The sequence below is a fragment of the Acomys minous genome (genome assembly GCF_964271855.1).
Source record: "Acomys minous genome assembly, chromosome: 12".
In the NCBI taxonomy this organism is placed as follows: Eukaryota; Metazoa; Chordata; class Mammalia; order Rodentia; family Muridae; genus Acomys; species Acomys minous.
In genome coordinates, this window is record NC_140493.1 from 28,570,890 (window position 1) to 28,596,751 (window position 25,862).

Consider the following 25,862-nt stretch of genomic DNA (forward strand, 5'->3'; position numbering starts at 1 on the left):
TAGTGGTCCCCAGACTTGCTCTACGGCCCAGGTCTTTTTGTAAGATAAATATTGGAGAATGAAGTGGTCCACAAGATTTATCCCAGCATCTGGGAAGCAGGGGCAGGCAGATCTGTATGGGTGTGAGGATTGCCTGGGTTACATTGTGAGTTCTAGGCTACCAGGGCTACATAGTAAGAACCTATATTTAAAACACTACATTTATTTTAACATTATTCATTTTTGTAATGTTCTTATAAAGTTTAAGAGAAGTGCAAAGAAGTCAGGTAAGTTAAAGGAACTTAGGATATAATTTAATGCTCAAGCCATGATAATCTGTTCAGAATTTAATCATGCACGCCAGAGAACAGGAAGTATTCCCTTGGTCCTGTGTTAAGTATTAAAAATTTTAATATCTAAATTAGAAAGGTTCTTAGAAACCATGACATCTTAGAAATAATTGGCACCTGTCTTGATTGCTTGGTAGTAGGAAACCTTAATACAGTTGGTGAAATGTTTAGCCACATATCAAACGGTACGTCACAAATTATCAAGTCACGTATTAAGATAAAGTATTATCTCTTTCTTTTCGGAGACAAGGCATTACCTTTCCCTGGGCTTGTTCTGTAGTCGATGCGTCCTTGATATTTTGCATAAGCTGACCTTGAATGTGCTATGCAGTCTAAGATGGCCTCGTGTTTACATTTCTTCTGGTTCAGCTTTCCACGTGCTGCGACTTGGGGCTTGCATTACCACCCCAGGATTTAGATCAACATGTTCTTCAATATTTATTACTATTTGTTTCAGCCAAGATATGTTCTAAGTGTGTTTTTCCTAATTCTGTTTCCCATGAAGTTTTCATATTGTAGTTATTCTGTATGTATGCAAATGCATTTTATGTATATTTGTTTTATAAATAGGAAGAGTAAGATTTCTATCCCCAAACCAATTTTATTGCCTTTAAGAACTTTATTGCATAAATCAAGAAGGCAGGCAATATGGGAATCTTTTGTTGTGCTTTTGGAAATATTACTTATTATAATATTTAGAACTAGGGTTGCTTCTTAGCTTTAAAACTTTTCACTTTAATTATGTGCCACAATGTCTAGGCATTGTATGATTATCATAAATACAACCCCCAAAAAATACCGCCTGCAAAGTCTGAACATTTGTTATTAACTTAAACAGTCAGAAAGCTGCCTAGAGAAAATTTTTTAACAAATAAAAAGATCTCCAAGTTCGACTAATGATGTCATTCAATATATTTTCACTTATGAAAAGACCATCTAATCTTTTTGATGAGTAAATTTAGGATCTTTACTATTTCACTTTTACATATTCATGACTTTAAAGGCAGAACTTAAATAATTCATCTATAATGAGATAGATGTTTTACAAATCATTTAATTTTCACAGAGAGCTATGGCACTTTCTTGGTCACACATCACACTCAGCTGGGATAATGAAGCTCTCTAGGCACTTGAAGCCTCACTTACTGAATTGGCTGTCTGAGGTTTCTTCCTGCAACTGGACAGATGAGGGGCAGAGCTATGTCCATTTACACCCAGTGATTTGCACCTGATGGAAAATGAGGCATCCTCTATGGCCACTAAGTTTGAACATTTGCTTGCAAAGCTTATCATTGTGATCAACAGCTTTAACACGCAGAAAAAGAAATAATTTATTAGAAGAAAATATTTAAATAGAAAAAAGATGTTCATTGTGTTTTTAAATGTTCACTAATTCCCGCTCTCCAACCTGGGCTTTGCAGTTCAAATTCCATAAACACACACACACACACACACACACACACACATACACACACACACACACACACACACACACACACACACACACACACACACTGTTGAAAACCTAAAAATAATGACACATGAATCTTTAAACTTTGGTATATGAAATTATATTAATTCGTATTCGAAAACTGAGTTATGTTTCTTTTCCTAATTGATTTTGTTTGTATTAACTGGCTATGTTGAAGAAGACATGTGTGTCAAAATAATCAGGAGTTGCTATATAGGAGATGTTAAATATTCTTGGTAATCGATACAGCAGAAAGAAGATGAGAAGTGTTAAGGAAACTCATCGTCAATATACAGATATCCACAGTAGCAAGGCTTCATCAATCCAGTCAAATGTACATAGGTTTTGTAAATAAGCTGAAGGTAAACTTAAAACCAGAAATCGTCTCCACCACTGCTTCTAGTACTTGCTCTCTCCCTGCCTTTTAAGCGAAGCATCTCCATGATGCTCCGGGCATAGACATCTCTCAAGTTAACACTAATATATGAGTCAGTGGCTATATTCTTGGTAAGCTTCTTGAGAGCTTCACGCTGTCTCACAGCCGCTTCCTTGAGTTTCAAGGTAAAGTAGCAAGCAGAGAAGCGGTCATTAATAATGGCAATAGGCAAGGCTAGGACAAGGATTCCTGATAGGATACACATGAAGGCCACAATTTTGCCTGTGGTGGTGTCTGGTCTAATGTCCCCATATCCTACTGTCGTCATGGATGTTGTGGCCCACCACCATGCACAAGGAACACTTGTGAAGGTTGTGTCGGGAATGCTTTGCTCCGCAAAGTATTCTATTGTTGAAAAGATAGAAATCCCCACAGACAGAAACAGGAGCAGTAGGCCAACTTCTTCGTAGCACTGGGTGATTGTCATCCCAAGCGAGCGCAGTCCTGCAAGAGAAGAGGTGCTGTTAGGCATAAGCATCCTTCTCCCACGGTGATTCTCTCCCTCCCCTCTCCCTCTTCGCAATCTTCCCACGTGCATGTTCCGCATAACTAATATGCTGAGCAGTGCTCTGGGGGGTAATATGAAGACTGAATTACGACCTCTTTTCCAAGAAAGCTTACAGCCTTGTTGATGGGACCAAGTTTAGAAAGATCAAGAGAACGCTAACATTCATTTACTTGTATAGTCATCAAGTTCATGCTATTTCTGTCCTTTTTTTTTTTAACGTGAAAAATGAGACTGAAAGACAGGCAGAGGCTGTCTTAGGTTAATGTGATGTCTTACGTGATGAAGGTCCTTCTCAGGGATGTTTGTGGAAGGCTCACTTGATCAAGCCTGGCTTTCAATGTATTGTTTCCGCACTTCTGTTTAACACCATTTTCATGTTGCTCTCATATATTGTGTCTTCCTTCCTTTTCTTATTTGCTTTTTTTTTTTTTTTTTTTTTTGAGACAGGGTTTCTTTGTGTAGTCCTGGCTGTCCTGGAACTCACTCTTTAGACCAGGCTCACCTTGAACTTGGAGAACTGCCTGCATCTGGGTCTTATCTTCTTACTCACACTAAAGCTTAATACAATCAGATGCTTCATTGCCTGAAAGCCATGGCAATGATGTCAGGAGTGAGTTAGGCATCAGTGGCAAAACTGACATGAAATGTGTACCCAGGACCTGTTCTTGCCAGGGGAAAATAAGGTTCTGGAATTCCCAGAATAACCATTGAAATTCTAATGCTTATCTCCCTTGGTCCAATAATATTTCTGATTTACTGAAAGAAGATAAAGTTGAGCAACGTATTCTTTCATTGCATTACAAAAGGTATAGAAATGGAGTGATGTGAAAAATTTAGCAACTCTGAGAAACACATAAGATCCCAGTATCACCTGTAGAAAGCCTACATGTTAAGGAGAGTAATAAAACCTAGTTTGAACTTGCCAGGGAGATACATTCTCCAGGATTTTAGAAATGTTTCCAAGAGTTTGGGTTTTGAAGTTACTCCAATATGACAGTACAAAGAAGTTGCCTTGAAAGCCCAAATTAATACTTTTTAAGAATGATTTTTATTGCTATTCACCCTCAGAGATGAATTCAAATGCATTATAATACTACCTTTAGTCTACTTGTTTTGAAATTTGCTCTTCAAAATTGAGTTAGTTTAGCCTTATTATCATCTTTTAAAAAATACAATGCATATTGATTTTGTAGTTTAAAGTCAAATGAATGTCTTCCAGAATAACTTTGTACTACTTCATTAGAAAATTGTCTTTGATGTGTCTATATGGAATGACAGCTCAGAAATAAATGGACGCTATGTGATAAGAAATATACGATTTAGATCAACTGATTCCATTTAAAGATAAAGTGCTCTCAGTATATATAAACTTAGACACTCCTCAAAAATAGTATGTGACAGATATTGTCATTGTGTGTTATTTTACAGATGAGGAGTTCAACACTTGCAGGGCTAGTGTATCCAGTAGAAAACCACAGAAGGCAGGATGTATACTGTTGGGGATCCTAAACATTATTATATAATATCTCTCAACAAAAGTTATAAGTATATGGAGATTTATGATATATGTGGCTATTTATGCATTTGACATACATTTTAAAAGAATTGAAACTTTGTTGACACATTGCACTTGCTTTAGAACTGGGGAAAAACTTGAAGAAGTCGACCCTGTGGAAATTCCTATTATTTCTCTTTTCCTTTCTTTTTGGAAAAAAAAATGTAGCTCCCAGCGTTTTATAAATTGAATCCTGTGAAGAGTTTATAAATACTCAAAGAAAGCATCCCATTATCTGTGTCAGGAAACAAAGCGTGTTACTTGTAAAAGTTCTTGGAAACCCCATTATCAGGTACTTGGCATATCACACTAAAGAGAAAAATACATGACTAGAATTTTGTAGGACAAATTTTAATTACAGAGATGTAGAAAAAGAAATTTCAGGTTAGTTTCTCCCTAAGTTGGGGTGAGTCTTGCAGTGCTCACTCAGGTATTTCTTTGTGGACATTCATAAAAGTAGTACTCTGTAAACACATTTGCATGTGTGCATATGTGTTTGTGTTGTATTATTATGCATGATGCACCAGTGTTTCTCAAAACATATATGGCTCCCAAATGACCTAGCTGAAAAATATTTACATACCTATTCAAGTGCATTGTCCAGAAACTAATCCATATATTAAAATCTGACCTTCTGACATCTGGGGTTGAGAATGTGTATTTTACCCAATTTGTGGGAATATTCACCCTTTCTACCTTTGATAAGCCTAGACTATTCAATAGTCACCAAATCAACTACTGAGCACCATTACTTTCAGAGTATAACAATTCTTTTTAAATGCTCTACTCAGTCTCCATTAGCATTGGCAATAGTTTTCAAGGGCAAATTTGTGTGTGTGTGTGTGTGTGTGTGTGTGTGTGTGTGTGTGTGTTGTGTATTAATTTTCTAGAGAATGTTCATTTGAGTTTTCAAATTCTTCAAAATTTAAGAAAATTCTCAAATACTAAATAAGATACTCAATTACAGCCATCTATTTCTTCCAGAGCAAAATTATTCTATTTATTCATAAAAAATTATTGGAAAACCATCAACACCTGACCCTCTCTCTTCTGCCATGACTAAGAAAGGCTCTTCTCTCTTGTCAAGAATAAAGTACATATATACATATGTATATATGTATATTTTTTATAGGCCACACATCTCAAATAGTTCTTGGAAATGGAAAATAAAGTAGCTTATGGCCCTATTATAGTTTATAATTTACATGCCATTTATGTATGTTTTACATGTGACCTTTGAGAAGAATGTGATATATATGTATATATGTATATATTATATATGGGAAGAATGTGTGTGTTGTGTATTAATGGTGTAAAATATATATGGCACTGAGTGCTAATAAGCTGAATTTAAAAGATCACCCAAATTGTTCAAGTCTAGTGGACAGAAAGTGCATGACAGAGAGCTCTATGCTGGTGATAACATCTTGAAGATTTTTCTTTCTAGTACTTTCTAAGAGCTGAGGATGGGTAAACCTGGAATGTGGTCCTTTCCTCATCTATCTAAAGCTTATAAACAAAGGGAAACCGAAAGGCACCAATAAAATACAAATACCTGTAGAATGCCTTCCCAGCTTTAGCATGCGCAGAGCCCTGAGGAGCCTTAAGACCTGGACCAGGCGCCCCACGTTTTCCAGCTCCTGTGTGGTGTGGCTGCCACTCAGGCTTTCCACCAGAAGAGTTATGTAGAAGGGTAAGATGGCAAGGAGGTCTATGATGTTTGGCACCTTCCTCAGGAAGCCACACCTGTCCTTCACGCAAAGGAAGCGCAGAATGAACTCCCCGGTGAACCAGCTGATGCACACATACTCCAAGATCTCCAGCAGCTGTAGGTTGAGCCAGCTTAACTCAGCTGACATCAAGGCCATGTTGACAATGGACACTGCCACAAAAATGATGGAGATCACTCCGAAGATCCGGGCTGCTGTGGAAGACCCAGGTTTCTCCAGGATGTCCCAGAGCTTTTGACGGACGGTGGGACAAGGTCCCTGTGAGAAGTCCTGTTCACTCTCATGTTGACTTTCCTGGTCGTCTGTGTCCTTCTTAAAGTCAAGTGTTTCACTCAGCTCCTTTCTTCTGAAGTATCTTTCAGGGAAGACAACTTTGTGATTAATTTTTTAAAAAAACACACAGAAGGACAAAATAATTAAAATTGACAGAGAGATCCCACTTATATATGGATAAAATATAGAACTATATATTCAGACTTTGCCCAGAGTGGTCCCTGCCAAATCTCCCACTTGTGGCTTAGTAGAAATTTATGCAGATAGGATTTATACATAAGCAAGCAACTTTGGATCAATGAATTTTTACGACTTATTTTCTGGTGACAAAAACATGTGTTTGCTACCTGAACTAGTTGTGCGTATAAAAGAAAAATATTCATGAAGAAATGGTAGTAATGACAGGGCAAGAGTAAGTCATTCTTCCTATAGTAATCACTCACGGAATCAACTCTTTTTCAGGACCTGATGAGGTCCTTCAAGCAAGTTTTTCACAGCTAAAGCCCTGATTTGACGAATGATACTAAACCAAAACCTCTCATTCATATGTATCTTTGGGGACATAGTTAATCTGATTCAGCTGTTTAACCAGATGTTTATTGTAAATCTGACCTGCCTAGACTTTCACAAGAAATCTTGAGTGTTAGTTTCTGGGAGAAACGAATCAAGAAGTTTTTGTTGTGGTTGTTTTAAAGTTCGATGCACAAGTTGACTTTAGGATTGATTTCTAGCCTCATGCAAACGCCTTACCTTCCAGCCAAGAGGTAGACACACCTATTTGCAGGGCTGGAGGAGGCAAGCTCACACAAAGCCTGAAGCCATTGCCCTGCCTTCTCACCACCCCCTTCTGCCTTCCCGCCCAACTGCCGCTCCCTGTGGGTACCTGTCCCTGCAGCAGGAGTCGATACTGAGTTCATCGATGCCCCAGTACTGGATCTCCTGAAGAAAAGAGAGAGCACATAGCTGCTCCATGACGTGCAGACGGCCAGTGCGGTAGTAGTGCAGAACATAGCGGAATGCCTGTGAGCTGCGATCGAAGAAGTACTCGTTGTCCACCGGGTTAGCATCATCACAAAGCTCCAGGGGGCTGGGGGCGGCAGCCAGGGCACCCAGGCGGCGATAAGAGGCCACCACCACAGCCAGCTTGCCCAGGCGCGTGTGCGGGAAGCAGGACAGAGCCTGCTGCGAAAGCACGAAGCGGCTGCCGCCCACGTTGACCGTGAAGCAGTCCCCCAGAGCCAAGGGTTCCCCTTCGCCCTCGCTGCAGAAGACGCTTGAGTCTAGCGAGGTCAGGGATCCGCTGTCCAGCGACGAGGAGTCCAGCAGTGGCCGGTTGCGAGGTGACAGATCCATTCCTACCGCCTTGGTCTGAGGGCACCAAGAAGTTGGGAAGGCGCTGGATCGAAGCTCGGGTCCCCGCGAGGGCGGTGGCACGGCCCCTGCTGGCGGCAGGGATCTCCCAGGCTCCCGAGGGAGAAGCCTCCCACTCTCGCACCCCTACTCTCTCCACCCCCTAGCTTGATGGCTGGTGTCGCTAGGGAGCTGCGAGTGCGCTGTAGAGCGCGGAGGCTGGGAGCACAGGAGTGGTCGCGCCAGGGAGGAGAGAACCAGTCGTGCAGTCATGCATCCTCCATGCAGGGGACAGCCCTGAGACACACACCCTGTCGCTCTGGTCCTTCCTAGATATAGACATAGTCTTCTCTCAACTTTGTAATTCAGAAACATCCCCCTCCGGCTCCCCCTCCCCCGCCACCCCTACAGGGTGTGTGGATTGAATATCTGGCGGTTCTGGGTGGTGGAGTTGGGCAAGGGAGGGAGTAGGAGAGGGTGGATCTGGAAGGCAGACAAAGAGAGAGCAGGACTCTGTTAGGTACAAGGAAGAGGGGTGGTGACCCTCGCTACTGCCCAGCTGCAGACTAAAAGTTCTGAAAAAGGCAAGATTTGAGTCCTAACTTGAGAATTTATAGCCTTGCCTCGTCTACTGTAAGGTATTCAGTCTGTGGTGTTCTCTGGGGCTGTGAACACCTGGGGGATCATGTCTGGGGTACCTGACTCAAGATTTCTTCCCTCTTCATCTCTGGTTCCCATCTGTCATTCATGCTAGCTCCCCCCCCCCCCCGCCCGCCGCCGTCGCCCCGCCCCAACACCCGCCTTAGGTTTCCAGCTCCTCGTTGAAAAACAATCCTTTTAGGTGAAGTTCCAGTGAATCAGTAAGAACTAGGGGACTGCAGCCCACCTGGTGCCCATGGGGACACTGCACACTTCCTAAGTTTCCTCAGAAGAGACATCCTGGGTGCGTTCTCCAGCACAAAAAGGAGCTCCCACTTTAGGAAAAAGAGGAAGGCACAAAGACAGGGAATAGAACAAGCGTGGGCTGAGGCAAGAGTTTAAGTAACAGCGACCCCACGGTTAAAGGAGAAGATAAATTCAGGAGATCAGGTGAGATTAGCGGAGTATACCTAAGGGCCTCTTAGAGCTGTGTCCCCAGCCAACCTGTTGGACACAGGGCTGGGGGGTGGGGTGGGGTGCGGGAGGAGCGACAGTGACTCACCTGCAACTTCAGGCACACCTGGGAGTTGCTCAGCTCATGAAGCTTCTGGTCTACACGTGAGGATTTTGACTTCACCAGTCAGGAAGGAAGACTGCTCACAGCACAGGTCTTAGCCAGCTTTTTCTTCCGTGCTCTGCCTCTATGCATCTTGACTCCTGTCCTCGGGATTCTGTGGAAAGTTACACCCCATCCCTAACCTTTGGTTAGAGCTCCTCTGGAACCAGCGCCCCGCAGTGGCCAGCTACTTAGAGGGTAGAAGGTTAGGAAAGGGAGGCTAGAGGCAGGGAGGAAAGGAGTGATTAGTGACAATAGTACAACCGTCCATCGGAAGATGCTTCAGGAATTGTTGCATTTGGTTTTTATTCCCCACCATCTGTGTCCACAAAAATGTTCCAGCATTTCTAAACTGGTAAAAATGCTGTGAAGCAGGGGTAGAACAGTTATAGTTTACTTACCAGACCTGGATAAGGATGTATCATTATGTCTAGCAACAGTTTATGCCCAGTATTTCCTAGCGTTTGCCAGGGAAAATGAAGCCGGTTCCCCTTTGTTATTGCTTAGTAAGTAGTTTTAGAATGTATCCAGTTTATTGTGGTGAGGAGGGCTTTTCCATTGGTTGACCACTTGGCTGTTAGGTCTGACTTTACCACCTGACTGTAGGACTTCCCATTGTTACTTTTTTTTTTTTTAACGGAGGAGGATCTGGGTGCCTCTGAAAGATATCCAGTGTTAATAAAGATGAGCAAACAGTTCTTGGCTGCTAACTTTATACCAAGAAGCTTTGTAGACTGTCTACGGTTGCAATGTCTTCTTAAGTCCTAACAACACCAGGAGATATCCACGTGCCCATTTAATGGAAAAAGTAGCAGAGGCAGATAAGTTGGGTGAATTAGGCTCATTCAACACGTATTCAAGTGTAGAACTAAATGTCTGAGGATACCCCCTGTGGGTTACATGTAGAGATGGTAATTCTTGTTGATTTTCAAATAAATCAAAGTAGGATGATCTTTGTCTTATGTGTCTAATGAAGGGCCAGGGTTAGCGATGTGCTGTACATTACGAAGAAAACAGGCTAGAATCTCTTCTTGTGGAGCTTTTTGATAGGCAGTGAAAACTGCCGAGATATCTCAATAAGTTATTTTAGCTCTGGAGTTTCTAGGTTATGGTTCTATTAGTAGTTATCCATTTGATTAAACTTCTACTTCCCTAAAGAACGCTTTCAAGCAGACAATACGCAGACTGAATTATCCCAGTAAGCAGTGCATCATTGTGTTTTTTGATACTACGTTGTTTTTAAACCCATAGAGTGCCCTATTGTACTGAGGATGAGATTTAATTATTGAAAGGGTTCTGTTAGGTTTTACGATTATTAATAAAGGCCCACACTAGCCTTACTGATCATAGCAGAGAGACAGGTAAAATTTTACAGAATGATTTTAGGTGAAGAAGGTTCTTGGGGCTTGTGGACCACACTGCCAGGTCTCTGGCCTTTGGTTGTGCTGGTGTCCTAAGGAAGTAATTATAGTAATAACCACCATCTCTGGGGGTGTGAGGATATGGCTCAGTGGGTGGGAGCACTTGCCGTGCAAGCATGCGGACCTGAGTTCACATTCCTAGAGCCCATATATAAACCTAGCTGTGGTGGTCGGCCTGTCATTCCGTTGCTGTATAGGGGACAAGAAAGAGCGATTCCTTGGGCTCATTTGACATCAGTGTAAGTCTGGGTTCGGGGAGACCCCGTCTCAAGGGAATAAGCTGGAGGGTGTCAGAGCAGAACACCCTTTTGGAAAGTCCTTTCCTAGTCTGTTTGTTTACACAGGCACATGCTAACCACACACATGCACATAGGTCACGTGCATGCCACACATACACACATACAAATTATGACTTTTTAAGCACAAAGCCCTTTGCTAAGCACGTGAATTCTCACAGTGCTCCGATAGGCTAGCATTGTCATCGTGACATACCTCAAATTGTTTCACTCTGTTGGTGACAGTTGTGAAAGTAAATGTTAAAAGTCATTCGAAACACATTGGAAATTCTATTATAAAATCGTTTTCTTTGGTTTTTGAACATAATATTATTCATCTTTAATTTATATTAATGTTATAGCCGAGGTCAATCTGGGTGACATACTATAACATTTCTGTGAAATTGCTCTTGATATTAGTGTTTCAAAATGATGATAACACACAGATATGATCTTAAATCATGGATGTTTTACTTAAGAAAATATAAATTCACTATTAAATTATATCCAAAGTATATTAACTTCACAGTTTTTATAATTGTACAAAGAGATATGATGAGAAAGTAATTTGAGTAATAAGCTTTTAAAAAGTCGGCTTCTGAACGTTCCACTCCTTTCATATTTTAACTCCATCAATCTAGGCTCATATGTTTACATGAAATCCTCTTAAGTTTTATTATTCATTAACAAGAGAGATAGCACTTCATGTAGTGCATGCATCACTTTGCCTTGTGTTTGCTTTCTCAGAGGTTGACATCTAGATAGATTAATTATGTGGCTATTTAAAAATGTTTCTGTGGACATATAAAATGATTTTGCTCCCCTTTTCCTCACAGTATTGGGATATGTTCAAAGAAAAGAAAAGATGACTTCTATGTATTCATCTTTCATGTGCCTTCTAGGTGCTTGGAATAAATCCTCCCAACTGTATGACAGCCCACTCTAATGCAGAATTTAGCTTAATGTGGGCTTGTTCTGGATTTCTTCCAAGGGGAGGCAATTATCTTTGGAAGTACCAACAGCTCGTTTTTATAGCCTAGTCTGCTACAGAGATAGCAGCATGCATTGACGATAGTGATGATGACAATAATATCACAATACTACCTTTATATGTTTAATTCATGTTCTGTTTTCTGGCAGATGTATAACCTTAACAAGTTGCCTCATTTTCCTCATCTGCTAAACAAGGGAAATGATTGTTCTTTATACTATTGTTTTAAAATTACATGAGATGTAAAACGTTTCTTGAAATGCCATTCTTCTATTTTTTTAAAATGATACTTAAAAAATACATTTTGAAGTCTTGCAATTATAATATGATTACATCATTTCCTCTTCCTTTTCTTGCCTGTAAACCCTCTGGTGTACCCACATATTTAACATTTTGAGATTTTTTTTTCTGATATCCATTCCCCCACACTTCACTAAATATTTACTACGTGATGGGCACCACACAAAGAATTTAACATTATTTTACATCATTTATATAAGCACAGAACCTTTCAAAACACATATTATTATTATATTACAGGTATGAAAAAAAGTGAACATCATTAAAACAATTTCCCATGCATTACATAGATTGAAGATATAGATTTGATTCTGTGTGTTCAGTTTAAAGCATGAATTATATGAAAAGGGATGCAATAAAAATAGCACTGTAACATACAGGAATCAGTGGAAATCTTCTCTTTACATATAATTTTAAATATAATTTTTTATTTTCTACTTTAAATAATTAAGACATTGGCCATGAGATATAGACAATGGCCAAGATAATGCCTGTTAATTTCCCAGTTTAATAATTGAATTTTTTTTCTCTAAAGAGGCTAGAAGAAATGTTTGACTGGTCATTTTATGATTTTCATTATGTCACCCTGATCTTCAAAAGTCATATCAAAATTTTTTCTGGATTATCCAGAACATGTTGAGTAGACACTCATTTTTTTTCATTGACTAACTCTGTAATTACCCTTGATTTCAACTTTTATAAACAAGATTTAGAAATAGTGGTACAGAAGCAGGGCAAGTGCTGTGCCCCTCATACTCATGAACCGTTAGCTGAACCCAGCGTGGAGCTTGAATGTCCCTATTAAAATCTCCTTCTTCAGCTTTATTGAAATTCTTTATGTTGAAAGACCAAGAGCCATTTAAATACAGCACTTCTCATCCATGGTATGCAGCATATTAATCTTTTTTCTTTTTATGTATGATTCTCTTATACAACACATCTTGACCTCAGCTTCCCCTCCTTCCACTCCTCCTGGTTCCCCCTCCACATACCTTCCCTCTCTCCCAGGTCCACTGCACCTGTTTCCCTTCAGAAAAAAGCAGGCCCCCCCCCAGGGATATCACCCCACCACAGCATAAAAAATGCTGCAAGACTAGGAACAGACTCTCATATTAATCCTGGAATATTAACAGTAAAATGTCATGTGCATTATCCCTTGTTCTATGTAGCGTTTTATACCATTATCAAGAAACTTATCAAAGTTAAATTTCACCCAGGAATTATAAGAAAAGTCTTTGCACCCTCTTACGTTATAAAGCTTTTCTTATACTACATTTCTTTGGTTTCCCTGCAATCTACTCAAAGTTGAACAGTTTAATCAATTGAAAATTATTTTATAAAATCCATAATCTGAGGCTATGGTTGTTAGTAACATAGGGGTGTATATTTGTGTGTATCATATATTTTTATGCTTCACACATAATATGCTGTATATAGCACTATAAACACATGTGAAAGAAACATGAGACCTCAATAATGCAGTGATGTTTACAGTGAGTACTGGATCGATCACATTATCATTATTATATGTAAGAGAATAGTGCAAAATCAAAAGCCTTGTGGGAACCAAAAGCAGAGCTACAAGGAGACGCATAAGGAGAAACGAAATTCCTTTTTAACAAAATTGGTATCTGTTGTGGTAAAGAAGCTTTCTTAGATAACATCTTCACAGAATTAGAACATGATATTGTTAAATAAAATTATCTATCTATCTATCTATCTATCTATCTATCTATCTATCTATCTATCTATCTACCTATCTATCTATCTCCTGGTCATTCTTATTATGTTATTGTATGTATTTTTTTTTCAGGATTGACTCTGTGGTATTAGCTAAGCAACTGGTGTTCCCTTCCTTGAGAAAGACTGTTTTTTTCTGTGTGTAGCATTCCTTTGTTGCCTGTAGTTCTTTGTGTAAGTTTGAGGCCCCATGATCTTTCTCCTGTTCACTTTGGCATGTCTATTGCTTTCCTAGTTCATCTCATGTTCAGGCAGTTGTGTTGGTGAGACTTCATGAGTGTAGCCTTGAAATTACTAGGAAACACAGTCTCACAACAAACTCCCTGATGTACTAGTTTTTACAATCCTTCTATCCCTTTTCCAAAACGTTCCTAGAGCCTTAGGTGCCATTTAGTGACAAGACATCACACTGTAGACCAGACTAATTTCCAACTCAGTAATCCTCCTGCTTCAGCCTGTCAAATGCTAGACTGTTAGGCTTAAGCTCATAAAATAATAGATGAATTCATTTGCTACAGTTTATATTTTCTCTACACAGTAGAGAAAATTGTAATGGTAGCAACTGAGTGTTCAATTTGTCATTTTTCCAACATGGGAAATACAGTGAGCCATATGGCTTCCCTCACCATTGCATCTGATTGACATCTCTGCTTTAGATATGGCCTCACAGTTCTCCCACAAACAGATTTCCCGGAAATCTAAAAATGCAGGAATCCATGGGGAAGTCAAAGCATTACAAAATTTTCATATCTGTCCTCATTTTTGTTTGATCAAATGTATCTGCTTTCATAAGCAACTGATGTTTTATTTATATAATGGCAGACAGATTTATTATTACTTATAATTTAAAAAACTATGGAAATGAAGGCGACAAGGCCCCTCTCCTCAAATACACGAGTGGCAAATAGCTCAGCAGTGAGGCACAAGGCCTCCTGAACCCTTTTCCTGTGTGTGCCTGTCTCTTGACAACCCATTTTGTGCAGACCTAGTGCAGGCATACAAAGCTGTTACTTCATAATTACATAGCTCTCTTACCCAGAAAATGACTCCCTTGGATGTTTCCAATCCAAAGGGTTGTCTATGACAAAACAAGTAAATGTTTCATGAAACAAAACCCAAGGTTATTAATCTGGGAAAGCCTCTGGTGGAGGGTTGTATATTCATCAGTGTGTGTATGTGAGTGTGTGTAGGCTTAGATTTCTCAAAACCTACTTTATTTAAGGTTCTTAAACACTTCAACCTCAAACCCACCAACAAGAGGAAAGGGTGAAAGAATGTTAATAGGAAAAAGGGTTTGTGGGCCTGTTCAGATGTACTTCTTTAGGCCAATTCCACCTTCCCTTTTCAGGATACCAGAACTCCAGTCCAAAAGCCAACACCAATTAGCACAGGAATCTGTACAGGTGTCGAGAAGTTCCCTGGAATGTTTCTCTCTGTGAAATAAAGGCCAACGAAGACCAGCTAAGTCTAGCAAGGACCAGCGAAGTGTTGCATGGTGTAGAAATGCCAAAAAGCCTTTTCTGTCCATGGTTCTTTTTATACTCCTTCCTGCCACCATGGACTCTCTCACGTGTCTGCTTCCAGCAAAACAGCACCTGCCCTCTCTTCCAGAAAAACATCGCGTGACCTCTCACAAGACAGCTTTCAGAAAAACACCATGTGACACAACTGAATCTTCTTTTTTTTTAAATACATTTTTATTAATTTATACATATTACATCTCAGTTGTTAGCCCATCCCATGTATCCTCCCATTCCTCCCTTCCTCCCACTTCCCCCCTACTCCCCTCCCCTCCCCTAAGTCTGTGTCTGAGGGGGACCTCCTCCCCCTGAATATGCTCATACGGTATCAAGTCTCTCCTTGGTGACCTCTTATCTTTCCTCTGAGTACCACCAGGCATCTCCGTCCAAGGGACATGTTCAAATATGGGGCACCAGAGTTTGTGTGAAAGTTAGATCAAAGAAACAAGAAATGTCTACTTCAGATGTGTGTGTGTGTGTGTGTGTGTCTGTGTGTCTGTGTGTGTGTGTGTGTCTGTGTGTCTATGTGTATTATGGTTAAAAGGGAGGTCAAGAGAGTAATTTCATAAATGTCATTTTTCAGCCTTTTCTCAAATATTGTGAAACTGCCAAAGAACAAACAATAAAATGTGATTATCAAATTATTTGTGAAAGAATACAAACAAAACAAATAGTAATTTTAAAATGAATTTAGGAAATTGCTAATTTTATAAGATGGTCAATATTTAAAATGCATCAAAACAGCCATATCAGTAGCATATAGGCATGGGGAAAAATGGTTTCTAGGATTAATTAAGTTGGCGCTTGGGGCTCCCCTTTTTTGAGAAGAAGGGGAGAGAGGTACAGGGGAAAAGTGTGGGAGGGAGGGACCTACAGTCAAAATGTGAAGTGAGTAAATAAATAAACTTAAAAATAACCTTTTAAATATCAAGCATTTCTCAAAGTATCTCAGCCAAGGCTGTCAATAACGGGGCACACTTAGAGAAGTGTGCGCTCAGGGGTACATGTAGTTTTGCATCTTAAACAATAAGGTCCTCTGTTTACATTGGGACTTTTCAATGTTTTTGGTAAGATTTCAGTCACACTTTTTTTGCACTGCCTGTACCTTACATAGAGGCATACCCAGAGACGTGTAAACCTGTGGATGTGTACACATTTTAAACATGCAGGAGGATGTAATTAACACATCCCTTCTTCACCAGCTGTTTTTTAAAAATTCCTTTATAATAACAAACTCTTTTTTAAAATTGGGGAATGAGAGAGAGAGAGAGAGAGAGAGAGAGAGAGAGAGAGAGAGAGAGAGAGAGAGAGAGAGTGTGTGTGTGTGTGTGTGTGTGTAGAGATGGCTTAGAGGTTGAGAGCACTTATTACTCTTGCAGAGGACCTATATTTGGTTCCTAGCACCCACATGGCAACTAAAAACTTTTTTTTAACTCCAGTTACAGGGAATCTAATTCTCTCTTCTTGCCTCTTCTGACCGTGTACTCACACAGTGCACAGTCTTTACCTGTAAGCAAGACACTCCTACACACAAAATGAAATCAAATTAGAAAATTAGTTATTGTGCAATCGGGGGTTGGACCTAGGATTTGAAAATACTGGGTAAGTAAAGTACCACTGTGAGACAAATCCAGTCTTCTTTTCAACTTTTATTTTGAGACAAGGCATCACTAACTTTCCCAGACTGTTCTTGATCTCACTGAGGTGTTTTGGTTAGAAATGTCCCCCAATAGACTCAGGTATTTGAACACTTGTCCCCTGTCTGGTGGCACTGTTTGAGTGACATTTAGGAGGTGCTGCCTTATTAGAAGTCACTGAGGGTAGGCTTTGAGGGTTAAAAAGCCATGTCTGCTTCCACTTTGCCCTCTATGCTCATGCTTATAGCACAGGATGTGACCTCTCAGGCCACTGTACCATCCACATGTCTTTAGTTACTGCTAAACCTCCCCATTGTGATGCACTTTTACTCTTTGGGAACTACAAGGTCAGATAAAACTCTACTGTATAAGTGGCCTTGATCATGACATTTTATTCTAACAGTAGAAGAGTAATTAACACACTCACTGTGGCCCAGAGAGGCCTCGATCTTGTGATCCTCCTGGTTCCTGAGTAAACTGGGGTTATAGGTTTGTACCACTGGACTTTGGTAAACTTTTCTTTTAGGACAACCAAGAAAACAAAAGGTAACATAGTGAGTTAAATCTTCTCTTTGTGTAAGGCATAGTAATTTTGGAAGCAAATGCCCACTTTGGCAGGTTTTGATCTTTCTACGAATTCTCAGGTTACAAGGGAAGCAAGATTTGCTTGTCTGGTTTAAGAGGTGTGAATGTGTGTGTGTGTGTGTGTGTGTGTGTGTGTGTGTGTGTGTATCGACACATACACACATATGCATATATATATTCACTACTTAGTAGTAAGGCCTCTTGGACTAATGACTACAACTACCCTACCATGGTAAAGGCTGTTTGGTTGGGCCATGCCCCTTCCATTAGCTCAGGCTGTAATTGCTTTACCACGTTTCCCCAGCTTCTCATCTCTGTATCTCCTCGTCAGGATAAAGGGATGCTTCTAATTTACCTATCTCAGATCTACCTGTAGTCTACCACTGTACTGTAGCAAACCAACCATAGCTCCATGTTGGCCATGGCAGGACATGGAGCCCCTGTTCCAGGTTGTGGGCTTTTCACTAATATGAATGGGACTATGAACTCCTACATTAGTGTCCTTCCTGTAGCATGCAGCACCTACCCTTCCTGGATTGTCAGGGGTCCTACTCAATATGCTCAAATATTTATAAAAAGTACAAAGATCCTGTAGCTGATCAACTTTTTAAAAAAAAGCTCTCCTGTGCTCCCTGGTGTTTTTCTATAGCTATTTATATGTTTACCTTCCTACTTTTAAGTTCTGGATTCCAAGATTCTTCTAGGTCAGTACTCCTCAAGACGATCTGATGAGGAATGGGGAAATGCACTTCACATGTGAACATTACCTTAATATTTAAATGGCCCAAACTCTCATGAAGAACGCCTCATACCTTAGCTGTGGTCTCTATAACCAAGACACCACGAATTATCCACAGCCTTCTCACAGCAAATATAAGTGAATAATTTGAGCTGACTGAAGACAAAAGTCACAGAACAACAAAAAAAAATATGTCGATTGTTTTGAAATACGTTAATGCATTAGACTTATAAATTTGTCATCTGTTAAAATTTTCCTTTTAATACAGGTGACACATTAGGCACAAAAATGTGGAGTTGTTTGTACATTTAAAATGCATAGATAAGTGACAGCGACTTATTGTGGTACTTTTTTTTTTGAGATAATAGATCTGATGTTCTTAAAGCGGGGTCATCATGGAGGGTATATTGGACACATCATAAAGAAAGCCTTTAATGTATGTGCCAAGTGGCACTCTCAAGGTTTCTAAAAGACTCATGAGCCACTGAAATAGGTTTTTTAATTGCTTTTGGCCAGCTTTATCCAATAGAGTGTACCCCAAACACTTTTTCCTTATACCCCTATGTACAAAAGTCCATGGGAGAATTTTTCCTTTCAGCCTTCACTCTGCTTGTCAGGATCGTTCATGAGACTTCCTCAGCTTACCTCTTTTATTAACCAAATGTCTTCAACTTATGCCCTCATGTGTGATAAAATAGTTTTCATGTAAAAGTAAACAGACTAGGGGCTGGAGAGATAGCTCAGCAGTTAAGAGCACTGACTGCTCCTCCAGAGGTCCTGAGTTCAATTCCCAGCAACCACATGGTGGCTCACAGCCATCTATAATGAGATCTGATAAGCACTATATACATAATAAATAAATAAAGCTTTAAAAAAGTAAACAGACTATGAATTGTTAATTAAATGTCCTGTAATTATTTCTGGAAATGATTTATTTAGAATATCTCAATCTTTACTCCTGATCTAATAAATATTACGTATCTTATAACCAGACACATTTCTTAAAGCTTTATATGAATCTTAGAATTGGAGTTCTCAGTAATTTCTATATACTTGAGTCTTAAAAAATACAGTATTCAAAGAATCCAGAGCACGTATTATCCCTTCCGGGTAACTATTCAAATGTTTACTTTTGTCACACAATGCCCACACATGTATTCATTAATAGAAATACTTAAGTCAGATGAGACGTTCTTAAATTATGTTTTCTGTAAAGTAAATTAAAGAAGTTTCATGATAAATGTTCACTGAGTCATGAACCAATGGGGATTCAGAATTAGCTTTAGATACATTTTTATTTCAGAAGCTAATAATGGTGTGATATTTTTAATAATGCTTTCTTGGCTCAAATATTAATAATGATATGGAGTTGCTGACTTCTTATGTTCTGAAGTTTTCACCTCTAGGAAGAAATATTCATTTGCAATACAGAAACTGGAGACCATACATTTTGTCACCTGCCATTTGCAGTAAAAGGCAGATAAGACAGCTGAGAAAGCCAGAAAACCCTTTAAAAACTGATCAGAAAAACCAGGACACTGGCAATAGTTTTTGTGTGCACACTGGAAAAGAGCAATCAAGCTAAATGTGCAGCTGAAATGCTGGAAAGATGGTATTAAATGGGGTGGTATGGATGGGTTGCTAAGAAACAACATTCTCAGAGTTCAACTATGTCTTCATGTATGTATTCAGTGATATGGCTGTGTTTCCCTTGAGCAAAAGAAGAGAAAAGGGCACAGTGCTGAAGCCTGGACACTGGAGTATTTATTACTTTTATTATGATGCGAAAGGTTTGATATATTTATGAGCCTTGTGGGGAGATAATATGTAGGATTTTTTTTTTAAGTTTCAAAGTTTTCTTATTATTTTCATTTCCTGGGCCCAAAAGACAAAATGTAACTACTATTTAACAACTTTCATTTGTGTGTTTGATAAAAATGAAGCTCTCTTTAAATTCCCTGTCACCATCTGTCTCTGGAGCACATTAGAGACACAAAAAGCAATCATTCTCTTCGTGATTTCACTCCCAATCACAGTCGGCCTCTCACTACAATTGATGTGTAGACTTAGAAAGAGCCATTTGGTCTCTGATTGCTGCACACCTGGCTTGCTCAGCCTCCGCTCCTTCTAAACATCCAGAGCATTTTGTTTATTGCTTGAGACTGTGCTGGAGCACACCCTGGAGCACCTGTGCTCTCTCATGCTGGCATTGCTGCTCAGCTGCAGTTTGCCATTGATCTCAGTGTCTGGATAACTTACCTCACCAGTCTACTTTGGTTTTGTTTTCCTTTTATTGAAAATGGATTTTTTTCTCATATAATGCATCCTGTGTAGTTTTCTCCTCCTCAATTCCTCCCAATTCCTCCCAACATGCATGCATTCCTATCTAGATCTGACCCTTTTCTGTCTCTTATTAAAAAACAAACTGGCTTCCAGTAGCTAATAATAAAATATGATAAAGTAAAAAAAAAACATCGAAAGATGGCAAAACAAACAGAAAAAAGAGAGCACAAGAAAAAGACATAGATGATGAGATGCAACTTATCCACACACTCAAAATACTATAAAAACACAAAACTAGAAGCCATTAATATGCATTCAAAGTACCTGTAGGGTAAAAAATGAGATCTGTAAAGTAAAAACATATATTAATAAAAAATATGTGAATAAAATGAAATAAAAATAAATAGCAAAAATGTTTCAAAAAGGGTGAGTTGCCCTGCCACGAACTCAAAAACACCAACACTAGCCCTCCTGGGAGCTAATGATGCACAGTTCCAGGCCCCGATGTATGGCCTCCGTATCCAAGGGACACAGGACCAGGCTCCAGTCACCACGTACCTTCCACCTACTCGAACATGACTCCAGAGTTCCAGGCATGTATGTAGGACTCTATTTAGCCTCTGGAAACTAGACTTCTCCCATCTCCCGGAGGACAGCTCCTAGATACCAGGGATGCAGGCCTAGCCTCTGGTCCTCTGCTCTACCTTCCCCTATGGAGACCTGCTGGATGACAGGAGCACACAGGGTCTTGTTCCAATATGGCAGTGCTCTGCACACATAGTGTGTCAGTACCAGGAGTCAGTGACTGTGGAATGAGCAAGAGGCCACACTGCTGACTTGGAAAAGCAAGGGTCTGTTCATTTTTCCCCAGAGAGAGGATGACATCCGGACTGGCAGACGTGCAGGGTTCTAACCCCCGACCTCTGAACTATTTCTGCCATATAGATGATGACTCTACAATCTAGAGTTGCACAGATTCAGCCTACAGTTCATGGCTTTACTAGCCATCGTGAGGGGACCTGCGAGACCTCAGGATCACACAGGTTAGACACCCATACTCTAATCCTCTGCCTATATGTCCAACTAGGACACAAGCAACTGCAAAGACCTGCTGGCTATTCACAAATATCCAGCCCACAGCCCATGAGCCAGGGATCCCCTGCATGCCCCAGAAGCCCAGCAAGCTACAGGAACAACTAGCCAATGCCAAGGATAACCAGATGGCTAAAGGCCAAGGATGTTCTTATGTTGTAAGAACATAATCAACAAAAACCAAGGCACCAACAGAATCTAACCATCCTAATACTACAAGCTCTGGATATCCTAACACAGCTGAAACACAAGAAAATGACCTTAAATCTATGCTTATGAAGATGATAGAGGATTTTAAAGAGGAAATGAAAAATATCTTAAAGAACCACAGAAAAATACAACCAAATAAATAGAGACCTTTAAAGAGGAAACAAATAAATCACTTAAGGAAATATAAGAAAATACAAACAAGTAAAGGAAATGAATAAAATGGTTCAAGACCTGAAAATGAAAATAGAATCAATAAAGAAAACACAAACTGAGGAAATTCAGGAGATTTTCTAAGGTTTTCCAAGCAAACAGATCTAAGAAGCAACCTGGAGCAGTCATTGTAATAACATAAAATATACTTACAACAAAAATTATTCAAAAGAAATGAGGAAGGACACTTCATTCTCATCAAAGGACAAATCCAACCAAGAGGACATCTCAATTTGAAACATCTATGCTTCAAATACTAGGGCACCCATATTTGTAATAAAAACATATTAAAACTTAAATCACAAATTGATTTCTCATACATTAATAGTGGGAGATTTCAACTCCCCACTCTCACTAATGCACAGATATTCAAGACAGAAACTAAACAGAAAAATAATGAAACTAACAGATGCCATGAGTCAAATGACCTTAATATACAGAAATATTCACCCTAACACAAAAGAATATAACTTCAGCACCACATGGAACCTTCTCCAAAATTGACCATATAATAGGCCACAGAGCAAGTCTCAATTGATACAAGGAAATTGAATTAGCTCATTTTATTTTATCAGGTCACCATGGATTAAAGCGGGACTTCAACAACAATAGAAATAAAAAAGCTTACACACTAATGGGAACCCCAAAACTCCCTACTTAATGACCACTAAAATTCAATTGAAATTAAGGCACAACATATCCAAACTTATGGGACACAATGACAGCTGTACTAAGAGGAAAGTTCTTAGTACTAAATGGCTTTATAAAGAAATGGGAGAGATTAAGGATGAAATCAGTAAATTAGAAACAAAGATAACAATACAAAAAATCAGCAAAACCAAGCACTGGTTCTTTGAGAAAATCAACAAGATAGACAAACACTTAGCCAAATTAATTGAAAGGTAGAGAGACAGGATTTCTGGCTTTCTCAGAAAACTGGTAATAGCTATACCATTCCTGGGCATATACCCAAAAGATGCTCCAGCATACTATAAGGACATTTGCTCAACTATGTTCATAACAGCTTTATTTGTAATAGCCAGAAACTGGGAAATGACCCAGATATCCCTCAACTGATGAATGGATAAAGAATCTGTGGTACATTTACACAATGGAATACTATTCAGCTATTACAAACAAGGAAATCATGAAATTTGCAGGCAAATGGATGGAACTAGAAATGATCATCTTGAGTGAGGTTACCCAGACTCAGAAAGACACAGATGGTATGTACTCACTTATAAGCAGATTTCAGTCATATAATACAGGATAACCATACAACAATTCACAGACCCAAAGCAGATAAGTAACAAGGAGGACCGAAGGGAGGATGCTTAAATCTCACTCAGAAGGCAAAATAACATAGGCAGTGGAAGCAGCTGAAGAGAAGGAACAGGGTAGGAGAGGGAATGCAGACCTGGGGAGAGTGGGAATGAGAGTACGGAGGGCTTATAGAGAGAAGAGGAACCTTGAGCAAGACTTTCTGTGGCAAGGTGAATATCTAGGACATGGTAGGCTTCTGGCAGAATATGAGAGTGACTCTATCTGAGACTCCTAGTAGCAGGAGTCAAGAAGACTGCAGAAGCCACCCTCTAACCAGACAGGGCTTCTTGTGGATGGAGGGGAACATCCACCCACCCACAAAATTTCGACCCCAAATTTACCCTGCCTACAAGATGTGCTGGGATGAAAATAGAGCAGAGATTGAAGGGGATGTCCAACCAATGCCTGGCCCAACCTGAGACTCACCCCATGGGATGGGAGAGAGCTGACACTATTAGTGTTACTCTGCTATGCTTGCAGATGGGAGTCTAGCACAACTATTCTCTGAGAGGCTCCAGCCAGCAGAGGTTAGAAACAGATCGATAAGCTCTTTATTGTCTCAATTGTTTCTCCCCTTGACCCCCCTCTCTCTGACCTTCTCCCTGCCCCAACCCAAGATTTTTAACTTTTTGGTTGTTATTTTTGTTCATAGACCCCAGTATGTAACTCAGGCTATTCCTGAGCTTGTCATCTTCCCCATTCTCGTATCCTAGGGTTTCAGACATGTGAATAATATCCAATTCAGTTCCTCATTTCAGAATTAAGTCATTTATATCATTTTATCATAGACAGAGCCTGTTCTTAGGATGGCTGGTCTTTCATGCTTGCTTTTGGTGCTTAGGGCATGCAGAAGATACAGTATGAAGGAGCTCTTCTCATCAGCATTGTTCTAAACTCCAGAACTTTCCTAGTCTATAAAGAAGTGTCTTTCAAAAGGTTATTTTAAATTAAATGTGTTTTTTTTTTAATTAATGAGCTTTATTTTCCATCAAAACCTTTTAAGATGTATTTCCTCTTCCTTTTCTTCAGTGTTATTCAACACAAGCTCCATGTTTCTACTTTTGAATTTTCTAGGCTTTGTCATGACATTTAAGCAATTTACATCATGTAACACTCATTTCTACTTAAAAGTCTTCAATCCCTCTTTAACTGCATACAGAATAAAATTTAAATGTCTTTGCCTGGCCGTCAGGGCTCCTGCCCTTCCTACTTCCTTCTCCCACTTCTCATTTGTGAGTACACAGGCATCCCAAGCTGCTGTTGCTTGTCTTCTATGTCTTATTTAACATCAGTTGTGGGGGCGAGGAGTGTGGGTTTGCAGCTCTTTATACTCATCTGTCTTCAGCCATGTGCAGCCTGAAGGACAGTAGTCTTTTTCCTTTCTTTCTTTCTTTCTTTCTTTCTTTCTTTCTTTCTTTCTTTCTTTCTTTCTGTTTTTGTATACCACTTTATTCAAAGGTAGTAATTCAGAACTTAATACATAATTGATATCCAATAAATGCTTACTAATTGTGTAAAATATATTATCTTACCATGAAAATGTAAAATGTGGAAATCTTCAAACTCATTTAGAAATACGTCCATACATAAATACAATGTTTATGTTATTCAAGGTTCTGTAATATTTTTCATTCCAATTATTTTATTTAAAAGCAGCACGTGCAAGTAGTTATCTATCATCTGTCTACCTTTCTTTCTTTCTTTCTTTCTATTATCTATCTAAATTTATAATTTATTCACACATTACATTCTGATTGCTAACCTCTCACTCTTATCTTCCTGTTCCCAACATCCCTCTCTCTTCTGCTCTATTTCCCTCAGACTTGTTACAGGGGGGCCCTCCTACCCCACTGTGTGGCCACAGCCTATCAGGTCTCACCAGAATAGCCTGCATCTGCTTCCTTTGTGTGCCTGCACTCCTACCAAGGCACAGTGATCAAACCGAGGACACCAGAGTACACGTCAGAGGTTCAGCTGCATTCCCCTCCCCCCAACCCACACAATTTGGACAATCTGCTGTCCATTTGTTACATCTGAACAGGGAGTCTAGGTTCTTGGTTAGCGCATCAATTTGTTCAGTGCCCTCTGTGTCCAGATCAGCTGGCCTTGATGGTTGCCTTGTGGTGCTCATGACTCCTCCCGGTACTTCCATCCTCCTCATTCTTCCCTAAACTCTCAGCGCACTGCCTTGAGTGCCAGTATCTGTCCTGATCCCCCACTGAGTGGGCTTTCTTAGAAGACATCGATGTTGGGCTAACATCCACTTAGAAGTAAGAATGTATCATGAGGAGTGTTCTTCTGGGTCTTGGTTATTTCACTCATGATTGTTTCTAGTTCTACCCATTTGCCTGCAAGTTTCAAGATCTGCTTGTTTTTGATAGATGAATAGTATTATATTGGATAAATATGCCACAAATTCTTTATCCATTCTATATCCTAGATGTTGATGGACATCTAGGTTTTTCCCAGATTCTGGCTATTACAAATAATACTATGAACATAGGTGATATTCCTCTGTTGAGAATTCTGTTCAGTTCTCTATTTTTTTAATTGGATTATTTGGTTTGGTGGTGTTTAATTTCTTCAGTTCTTTTCTATTTTAATTTTATTAATTTATTCAGATTACCAC

General features: G+C 39.6%; 1 protein-coding gene across 1 annotated transcript; it reads right to left on the minus strand.

The window, feature by feature from the left end:
- Positions 1 to 1,201: 1,201 nt before the first annotated feature.
- Positions 1,202 to 8,375, minus strand: KCNV1 (potassium voltage-gated channel modifier subfamily V member 1). Its single transcript, XM_084750986.1, has 3 exons — positions 7,186 to 8,375; positions 5,855 to 6,384; positions 1,202 to 2,680 (listed from the first exon to the last, which is right to left on the minus strand). Exons 1-3 carry the CDS (start codon positions 7,653 to 7,655, stop codon positions 2,169 to 2,171), a joined length of 1,512 nt encoding a protein of 503 aa, XP_084607112.1. The 5' UTR covers positions 7,656 to 8,375; the 3' UTR covers positions 1,202 to 2,168.
- Between the last annotated feature and the right edge of the window lie 17,487 nt (positions 8,376 to 25,862).

What these genes read in the sequence shown, in the direction of transcription:
- KCNV1 (XM_084750986.1), bottom strand. Translation starts at nt 7,655, where the DNA reads ATGGATCTGTCACCTCGCAACCGGCCACTGCTGGACTCCTCGTCGCTG. An exon ending in GACTCCTGCTGCAGGGACAG is followed by an intron (nt 6,385 to 7,185) that starts GTACCCACAGGG and finishes CTTCCCTGAAAG; the next exon opens with ATACTTCAGAAGAAAGGAGC. An exon ending in GCTGGGAAGGCATTCTACAG is followed by an intron (nt 2,681 to 5,854) that starts GTATTTGTATTT and finishes CTTCTCTTGCAG; the next exon opens with GACTGCGCTCGCTTGGGATG.